This window comes from Tasmannia lanceolata, unplaced genomic scaffold, assembly GCF_043159265.1.
Source record: "Tasmannia lanceolata isolate RefF3 unplaced genomic scaffold, GAP_Taslan_0.1 ptg000003l, whole genome shotgun sequence".
NCBI lineage: Eukaryota > Viridiplantae > Streptophyta > Magnoliopsida > Canellales > Winteraceae > Tasmannia > Tasmannia lanceolata.
The window spans coordinates 22,341,908-22,352,180 of NW_027518680.1; the positions used below are offsets into that span (position 1 = coordinate 22,341,908).

Here is a 10,273-nt window from a genome sequence, read left to right on the forward strand (position 1 = left end):
ATACACATTTATTAGGGTTCAAGTGAAGCTGAAACTTTCGGATTCGCTCGAAGAACTTTCTCAAAGCGATTGTATGCTCTGGCCGAGTCTTGCTTTTGACAATCATGTCATCTACATAGACCTCGACTTCCTTATGAATCATGTCATGAAGAAGAGTAGTCGCAGCCCTCTGATAGGTGGCACCAACATTCTTGAGACCAAACGGCATCACTCTGTAGCAATATGTCCCCCACTGAGTAATAAATGCCGTCTTCATCATGTCCTCAGGCGCCATTTTGATTTGATTACACCCTGAGAATCCATCCATAAAGGATAAGAGTGCATGTCCAGCGGTATTGTCAACCAGGAGATCAATGTTCGGAAGCGGAAAATCATCTTTCGGACTTGCCTTGTTCAAATCTCTGAAATCGACACACATCCTGACTTTTCCATCTTTCTTGGGCACTGGTACAATATTTGCAAGCCATTCAGGGTATTCAGCTACTTCAATAAATTTTACTTCCAGTAGCTTTTTAACCTCATCATGAACTTTCAACTCCCATTCTGTTTTAAGTTTCCGGAGTTTTTGTTTCTTCGGCTTGATGCCAGGGATTAGAGGTAATTTGTGTTGGACAATGTCCTCACTCAATCCTGGCATGTCATCGTAAGACCAAGCAAAAACCTCCTTAAACTCTTTTAGCAAGGTGATTAATTCTTTGCGCTCCTCAGGAGATAAAATTTTGCCAATTCGTATTTCCCGAATTAAGGATTCATCACCTATATTTACGGTTTCAATTTCCTCTTCGAGTGGTTTAGCTCGGCGACTCTCCTCTTGTTGAATCATATGTTTGATTTCAAGGGGAGTATCGTCGGCTTCCTCATTAGAGGGGGAGTCTTGATTGTTTTTATTAGTTACTTGATCAAATTTAGAAGCAGAATCAGTAGAAGAGACAAGTACAGGAATATAAGCAAAAGAGTCTTTTATTTCTTTAGAATGAATGATTACATCAGATGACTCGCCCACATCAGGCGTTATAGACTCTGAAACAGAATGAAAAAATGAGTCGACATCAGTATCGACACAATGGGAAACATGTACAGACAAAGAATCAATGAAGATGTCCTCAGATTCGGACTTGACACCACCAAGAATAGACTCATCACCCACTCCAGAAGTAGACCCAACCTCTACAGTACCTGCATCATAAGAAAAGTTAGAAATGACAGACTCTGGGACGGACTCAGAAACTGACACCAATTTTGAAATGACGGACTCTTTTGAAGAGACTGGACTATATTGAAAGAATACTTGGGGTATAACCTGTGAGGTCCAGTTATCCAGAGGTCCCTCAGCTGGGGTAATGGAGCTTTTTGGGTTTATGAAGGGTGTGTCTCCTCCAATCATCGCAATGACTGGTGCCTCGACTTGAAACAAGGAGTCTAGGAGCTCTGGTTCAAATGTCTCAACCTAATCTGAGTCTTGTTTCTCTGATTCAGCTGTCTCTGCAATCTGCTCAAAGAAAAAGTTCTTCGGCAGTTCATCTGTAAAGAAAATCTCTAGACCTGGCAGCTTCTTCCCAGTCTCATCATACCATGGCTCTGAAAAGCCGTAAAACGGACAATCAGCTCCTTCCTTTCTGAACCTGCCATTCATGACCATGCTAAACGGTCCCATCGGAAATTCCAAACCCTGGCGGCGACAATTAGCCCATTTCAACATGTATGCTTTCATTTCTTGGACTTCCTTTCGAGTAGGCTGATACCCTAACCCGAATAATCCATTTATCGCCTTCATTAATGGCCACTCAGTCAGGCCTTGCAGGTTTCTTCCCAAGTCAGCTCCCGGGATATAACCAAACCGTCGCATCATCCTGGCGACACTGACATTGGTGCTTGATAGAAACATGATTTCCTCATTCATGGCTTCCTTCATAGTTATAGTAGAGACCTCCAGTGAGAATCCTGTCAAGCTGACATCCTTGGCACTTTCATCAACTGATTCGGCAGTTATCTGCCCAATTTCAGGCTCTAGATTTCCTCGTACTGTAATCACTCTGTTATTCCGGACGAATTTCAATTTCTGGTGCAACGTCGAAGGAATAACTCCGACCTTAGGCAGCCAAGGTCGGCCCAGGAGAAGAAAGAAAGAGGCTTTGATATCAAGCACTTGGAATTCGACTTCAAAAGTCCCTCCTCCAATCTTGATCTCAGTGGCCAATATCCCGATCACATCCCTTCTAGTGCCATCATATGCCAATATACCCTGCTCAGATGGTATGAAATCTCCTGGTCCAAACCCTAGAGTAGTAGCAATATTTAATGGGCAAACGTTCAAAGCTGACCCATTATCTATCAAAACTTCTGGCACCCTCTTTTTGTTGCAGATTATGGTGATTCGGAGAGGGCGAACATGGTCTCTTCCTTCTGGAGGGAGGTCTTCGTCAGTAAAAGAGAGATCCCGGGAAGCTCTTGTCACGGCCACTAAACTGACCAGTTCGTCAGGAGTAATCTCAACTGATACTTGGGACGAATTCAATTCACGGAGTACTACCTGTCTGTGCTTTGGCGATGCCAGTAGTAGACCCCATATGGACACATTGGCTTGCGTCTTTTTCAACTGTTTCAACAAATTATCCTCCTCTTCTTCAACACTCTGTTTCTGTCTCTGATTTTCTACAGCTCTTGCAACCTCGGCAGGATTTTCAACCCTCAGCTCGGCCGGTTTAAAGACACGTCCACCACGTGTAACATGGCGTAGCTCATCACACTGGTCATTCAAGAGTGAAAAATCCTCGTCCTCCAGCCTTAGAACATAAGGGACTTCCTCTTTGCTTTCTTCTTCATATTTGAGGACATATGAACATTCTGAAGATTCTGCAAATTCCCCATCTCTAGCAGATAATACGTAAGGCTTCTCATTTTCTGTATCTTCATCTCCCTCTTCCCATCTCAGAACATACGGCTCCTCAGAGATTACTGCGCAGATACGAGAATAGTCTAGAACTACTTCTTCCGTAAGGATTGCATAAACATTTGGTGGGGGAGTTGCATGTGTTGGCAAAGGATTGCGAGTGACATTAGGAGCTTCAACAGAAATTTTCTTTGCCTCAATCATGTCTTGGATCTTATGTTTCAAGGCCATACATCTATCAGTCAGATGTCCGACACTCTGATGATACTCGCAGTAGTAATCCTTCCTCCAATACCTCGGAAGAGGATTCGGAGCCTCCCTGGGTTCTAGCAACTCAATTTTCTTATCTCTCAACAGCTTTTTCAATGCTACCGAAAGAGAATACGGCAAAGGATCGAATCGTCTTGGCTCCTTCCTCTCTGGGCGACCTTCGCTAAAATTTACCCTCCGTGCTGGCGGGGCAGTATTCACATTGTGAACTTCCTTAGGTGCCACCATTGGTCTTTTTCCTTCTCTTGAATCGGAAGGAACCCTCGATCTCAGGCCCTTGGACAAGGCATCTTCTATTTGAGTTCCTGTCTTGATGAGATGATTGAAATCAAGAAAGTACTGGATGGCTATGTGATGATAATATTGTGGTGACAGGTTCTTCACCACGATTTTGATTTGTTCCTCATCTGGCAGACGATGAGTCATCTGCGCGGCTTTCCTTCTCCATCTACGGATGAAGGAAGTAAAGGTTTCATTATGGCCCTGCTTCAATGCTTTGAGATCTCTTTTGGTCACGTCGATCCCCTCTTCCATGGAGAATTGTTCGACGAACCTATTGGCGATGTCTTCTAGGGTTCGGATCTCTTCAGATTTCAGGCTCAGAAACCACTTCTTAGCCACTCCGACCAAAGATCGAGGAAACAAGAGAGCAACCTGCTCTGGAGATAGACCATGCTGCTGCAGGAGCGGAAGAACAGACATCAAATGACTTCTAGGACACCTTGTCCCATCATATTTGTCCATGTCTGGCACTTTGAATCTCAGAGGTAGTGTGACTCCTGGATAAATCATAAAGTCTGCCTTATTCAGCTTCTTCGAGCCTTGGAATTTTATATTCTCCATCTCTTGGGTCAGCTTGTCCAGTCTGTCTGTAAATACCTTGCTCTTATCGGCTCTCTCCAGATGAGGGAGGCAATTCTCTTCTGCATACTGACCATCCTCAAAGTCATCTTCATCAGCAAACACTGCTGGTCTGCCTATCATAGGAGGTGAAGGAGGTATGACTGAAGGATGCTGGGGTGCATGTTCCTTAGAAGTAGAACTCCTATAAGTTTTTAGACGGGCTATTTCTTCCTTAATGTTACCCAACTGCGCCAGAATAGCCTTCATCATCTCATTGGTGTCCAGGGCATTATGTCCATTTTCCGCCATTGGTTCAGGTGCAAATTGGACGGGTGAAGGAATTTCCTGGAGATTAGAGGAAGGTAATGCAGGGGAGGTAAAAGAGATTGGTGAGGAAGAAAAACGACTTAGCCTGGAATTAGCGGACTGACGGGACCAGGTTGATTTTGAAACAAGGGTTTTCTTAGGAGCAATGGTTGCTCAATCAAGAATCCTGAAATAGGAGTATAATCACTAGATTAAAACATTGATAATTGAGATAATATATTCTGGTCAAACAAGAATAAGGTAAAGCAAGAACATATTTCATTGATGATGTCCGAACGAGTTACAAAGATAATAACAAGTAAAATAAAAGATATGATGCCATAACAAATGAAACTCTGGATAAACAGATGCTCATGACAAAAGATAGATGAAAATTCTCAATCATCACTTTCTTCCAATCTGGCCCTTTTAGGCAGACGATTTTCAATTTCCTCAATCAGCCACTGATAATAACCTGGGGACACTCCAGCATGTACTCCTCCTCCAGGTGTTGTTGCTCCAATTGTCCCTCGAGGAGTCCTATCTCGTATACTATGCAAAAGATCTTCAGATTTATGCACCCAATCTTCACAAATGCTTTTGGCAAGATGACAATTAGACTTTTCAAAGGGATGGACTGGTGTCGGACGATAATACTCTGCTTTAAAACCCAAACAAGGACATTCAGTCTGGAGTCCTCCGTATTGACGGAAGATACGGTCTGGGAGATAGAAAGAAGTTTTCTCTAAACCAAGAAACTGAACACCCCTGCTGGCTTTGGTCCTGATTATTCCCCAATGACCAAGGAAAAACCTCCAAGTAATTTGGTCGTCTTGACGGGAACTTAACCAATCAGTCCATTCCGATTTGGTAAATTTGAAAGCCTTATGTTCCCACGACCTATGCTTGGATAAAACAATTTCATGGTGTGTTGAAGGTATGAAGATTCGAAGTTTCAAGCAGAGCCAGACATATAAAAGAACTGGAGAACCCTTGAAAGAAGTAGAAACTTTATTGGCAATATCGTCCAATCCATTAAGGGTTTCAGCGAGAATAGTTGGCACTGGATCACTTCCTCGAGAGATTTGGTCAACAAAGTCTAGAAGTACAGGGGAAGTGTTGTCGCCTTGGTGAAAAAGGAGCCACCTGGCATAAACACAAAGAACTAGAGCATGAATGCGACTGGTTTGATGCTCTTGAGTGCACTTCCCTAAATCAAAAAATGCTTTGACCATTTGGGGAACTGACAAACCCTTATCATTTAAAAAGAAACTGACAGGGTTAGGCGATGCGGGAAACAATTTCTCGAAACTAGTATTGTACCCCAATTTAGATTGAAGTTTGACTAGGGGACCTTTGCAACCATATCCCAACAAATGACACCAGTCTTCAATGATTGGACACATTTCTTGCTTGCCAAAGCGAAATACGTGAAGATCGGGTTGCCAAAATTCGACGGCTGCATTGAGGAAATTCCAATCTATTTTGATGTAGGGTAAACTTTGGAGTGCATCAAGGTTATGACCAGCAAGGTTTTCTACATAACGATATCCTCTTTCATCATTCATCCACTTCTTCAATCTATCATTAGACATGATGGTTCACCTGATAATCAAAGGAGATAGATAGGATAAGAATAGGGTCAACCCTAAACACTGAGTTACAAAAGGAAAGGTATTGACAATAAATTATATACTCAAAGGATACAGGTAGGATATAAACAGGATCAAACTGTTCCATCAATGATCTCGATATGATCCAAGGGTAAAAAGATAAATGATAAATACGGATCAAACAGATAGTCAAAGGATGATAGACCATGGCCATAATAATGGCAAAGTAAGGTCAAGGACTAGATCTAAAATCTGCATGATGGATGGATACATGTTTGATCGACTTAGACTAGAAGCTCCTACTAAGAAGTAGGTCATGGTCTAACAATCAAGGAATACAAGGATGGAATTTATCATTGATGAAACAAAATATAGACCATGGCCATAAGAGTGTCAACATAGAAGCCACTGACCAAGCCCAAATTTTGAGAAATGAATTGATATCAAAGGTAAACTTAGACTAGGAAACCTCACAAGATGAGTAGGTTCGAGTCTAAGGATCAAATTTTACCATCAACAGATCGAAAAATAAACCATAGCCATGAGAGTGACAAAGAAGGAGCCACAGGCTAGGTCTAAATCTGAAAACTAAATTGATGTAATTGATTTGAATTAGATAGGGAAACCTCATTAAATATGAAGGTCCTAAACTAATAATCAAAATAAATAGGCATATATACATATATATACCCTAACCAGGGGCACCATCCCTAGTCTAATCTAGCGGAGTCAAAGTGTTCTTGACTCATGACAGACTGGTGAGTGTACTAGGACTGCGTCTGTAGCCACATAAAGTGAGCTACCCTAGTCTAAAAATAGGATAAGGCCCATAACTTTACGCTCCACATGTGTAAGCAACACATATGTTCGTCCATACATGCAAACAAAAGGACCATGCAATAATGTAAAGAGAGTAATGTCGCGAGGTCCACCTGGCCGGGTGCATAGTTACTTGTATGCTGTGACTATCGCCCAGCATACGAACTATGTCCGTTTTACACACAAGGTGTCCAGGTGTTGAGATACTACTGGTGCGGTGGCACTAGAAGGCGGGTATAGCCCTCACGACTCCTACTTATAGTATCTCTCCGAGAGTAACCTGATAGCACATCCACAGCAGAAAGGTAACCACAAAACAGATAATATATGCAAGGGATGAAAGTGAGTGTGTGAGCCCTTGTTTTATTTTGTATCTATTTGGTGCCCCTGTCATTCTAACGGAAAAAAGTTCCCATTTGAAATGATTTTGGCCCAAATTTCTTCAAAATTAGTAAAAAATGGCATTTTAACAGAGTTAGGCAATATCTCGAAAGCGTCCCCAGCAGAGTCGCCAGCCTGTGGACCCCGATCCGAGAGAGGCGGCAGGACGGAGCCCCACACGAGCAGTCTCAGGATCATCCATGTGAATGGAGAGCTCTACCAAGGAACTCTCGAAAGAAGTGCCTCTCACAGCATGAGTGGCGATATAAGGTGAGATACCTCTCGATTCGGGGATTAGCCCAGATTCGAGGCGTACCTTAAACAAAGAAGAGTCGCCATCCAAGGAAGTGGGCCAAGGATCCCATACTATGCTGTTGCAACGGATAACCAGAGATATAAAAGAAGGTTCGTGCCTGGTTACGAATTCGGAAGGTCTAAAGAGCACCTCATCCGCCCAAGTGCAAACACCTGGTCTCTTATGCCATTTACTTAATAATTTTGAAGAGTTTTGGGCGAAAGTCATATGAAATGGGAACGAATATCTCCGAGAAGACGTCTATCTAATCATGCATGTCTCGGAGATGAATAATAAGCACACATAAAAGAAATGAAAGAAGTGTCGCCTAAGAATAACTAGGTTATGAGTGTCATACCTAATTGGTGTCTGAGTTCTGGTGTGCAAGCACATGCATGCTACAGCTAAAGGTATAGGATCTGTACATGAAAGTAAGAAAACACAGTAAAACACACAACACAATTCAATTCTATACACGACTAGACAAAATGAGTCCTAACTCTAATGCGACCTGACTCGGACCAAGATGGCCATCCATCCCAGCTGCTCTACGTATCCCGGCCTCGGGAAGAATCGGAGTCAACGTAGTTCGATGCCCTATTCTAAACTACTATGCCTAACCATCTAGAACTGCTATCCTAGACTCGATTCCACTAGACTCGACTGATTTTTAAAGCTTTTTTGTACAATTGCTTAAATTCATGTGAGTTGTAATTTTTTAGGACTCTATATGCCCTAACTAATGCAAGTTGGTTAGCCTTAAGCTAATGCAGGTGAGCCCTACATCCTATGTGTATCTAGGCTGTGCAACCTAATGAAAACCATGGGCTGACTATATGCTTCCTAGTCTAGCCATCGGTTCGACTAAGTGTCTAACCAATCAACTTGAGGCCTCCTAACTCTAGGGACACTCACGCGACGGGACACACCATATCAACAAATCAGGACAGTCCTAACTCTAAAACACCATAAATATCTAGGACAGACTCCTAACTCTAGAGGAAGATCTTTTTTGAAAATTTAATATGTTGGACGGAAGGGAATTCCAATAATTTCCACACTAAGCTCCAGGCAAATAGTTGTCATAACTTGATTTCATTGACAATTTAAATAAGGCAAAAACAAATGAAAATCTCAATTGGTCACACCATATAAAACAGAGAATTTAATTATATGCAGGTTAAAAACCTAATTAGCTCCATACTTTGGAGATTAAAATCATAGATCTAAAAGAAATCAATGGAACTAATCAAGACTTAAGAAATTAGTACAACTAAAATTAAAAAAGCACAGAAGAGCAACCAATAAACAACCAGAAATTGGAAAAATAAAATAATAAAAAATAAAATAAAATACCTTTCTTGGGCAATGATGTTATTTTCTTCTAGCTCTTTACCTTCCTTCTCTCGGAGCTCGGAGCAGAGCTTGATCGGAGGTTGCTATTGGCCGGAACTCCAGCAGATTTGTCGGAAAAAAATCAAACGGAGAAGATGATCGGAGAATATGAAGCTTGCCTGAGATGATTAGCCGGAGAAGATGATTCCCATGGCCGGAGGTTTGCCGGAATAATTGACCAGAAAAACACCACCGGAGAAGAAGAATATAAACGAAAAGGGTTTGAAATCTCAGATCCATTTTCTCTCTTCTTTTCTCTGCCGATCCTCCTCCTTTGCAGACCTCGGATCTTAGATCTGGAAGTCAGAGATCCGGCGCAAATTTCCCGGAGAAGATGATCGGAAAAGGTAAGATCTACTTTCCCTCTCTAAAAACCCCTCTTTCTCTCTCTTTTTCCTTCTCTGCGATTTTATTTTATTTTATAGAAGATAATGAAGAAGACGAACCAGCTGCAGTTGTTATGAGGCTAGCGATTACAGATCTGAAATTCCTATGATCTAAATGAAGAAAATGAACCGAATCACATCATAAGAGAACAGATCTAGATTTTTAAAGATGTTAGGGTTTAGAATGAAAAGCTCAAGGTTTCGATCTAGAAAAATGATTTAGGGTTTCGATTTTTGCTAAAACAAGGAAAATGACATTTAAGAGAGAAGAAGATGGATTAAAATTTGCAGGCCGGAACTCCGGTAATATCGCCGGAGAAGATGCTGGAGATGAGGAAATAGCCGGAGCTCATCAGAGCTCTATCAATAACCGATCGGAGAAGAGGATGAAACAGAAAAGAAAAGCTTGAAACACATGTTTATCAGACTTGATCGGAACTTACGCTTGCTGTAGAAGGTAGACTGGCCGGAATTTTGATCGAAATTTCACCGGATCTTGACCAGAGAAGAAGAAAAATGGCGAGATCCACTCTCTCTCTCTCTATGATTCTCGCTCTCTCTCTACAACGAATTTCTCTCTTTTTTCTTTTTTTTTCTTTTTTTACAGATTTTTTTCACTTTTATAAAAAAATATGGGGCTGATAATGGCACTACCATTTGATAGGCCCACGGTTTTTTTGATAAAGCGCGCGCGCAATCCGTGCCTTATTCAGATTTGTATCGCACTGTTCCATGATTAATTCGCCCCCTCTCAGGATAAACTCACCCCCCTTTCTGGTTTACACTACGCACACTATCTCGGCTCGTTCGCTAGGCAAACGTGCACGGATTTTGATGAAATTTTACGGGGAGCTAGATGGGACCCTAAGCTAGCCTAGGATGAATTTTGAGACCCTATTTGATTGATTTGGTGGGGTTTCGCTCAAACTCGGAAGGATTAGGGCACGGTCAAAATGGGGTGTCTACATGGCTATCCAAAGATATAGACAATCGGGTCTATACAAGGAAAGATTGAAGATAGCATTCATAAATTACCAGCCGTTCCAATCTTCTAAAGATAGAGAATGATTGGGAA

The 10,273-nt window shown here is 41.9% G+C and overlaps 1 protein-coding gene across 1 annotated transcript; it reads right to left on the reverse strand.

The window, feature by feature from the left end:
• Nucleotides 1–1,447: 1,447 nt before the first annotated feature.
• LOC143867639 (uncharacterized) lies at nt 1,448–4,312 on the reverse strand. The gene is made up of 3 exons (XM_077376132.1): nt 3,677–4,312; nt 2,147–3,586; nt 1,448–2,059 (listed from the first exon to the last, which is right to left on the reverse strand). The coding sequence occupies exons 1-3, from the start codon at nt 4,310–4,312 to the stop codon at nt 1,448–1,450; spliced, it is 2,688 nt and encodes an 895-aa protein (XP_077232247.1).
• Nucleotides 4,313–10,273: the final 5,961 nt, after the last annotated feature.

Bases quoted from the DNA above. Each gene is read 5' to 3' on its own strand.
- LOC143867639 (XM_077376132.1), bottom strand. From the start codon at position 4,312: ATGGCGGAAAATGGACATAATGCCCTGGACACCAATGAGATGATGAAG. The intron at 3,587-3,676 runs GTGACCAAAAGA...AAAGCCGCGCAG, and splicing joins CCATGGAAGAGGGGATCGAC to ATGACTCATCGTCTGCCAGA. The intron at 2,060-2,146 runs GTGCTTGATATC...ACGTTGCACCAG, and splicing joins CTTTTGAAGTCGAATTCCAA to AAATTGAAATTCGTCCGGAA.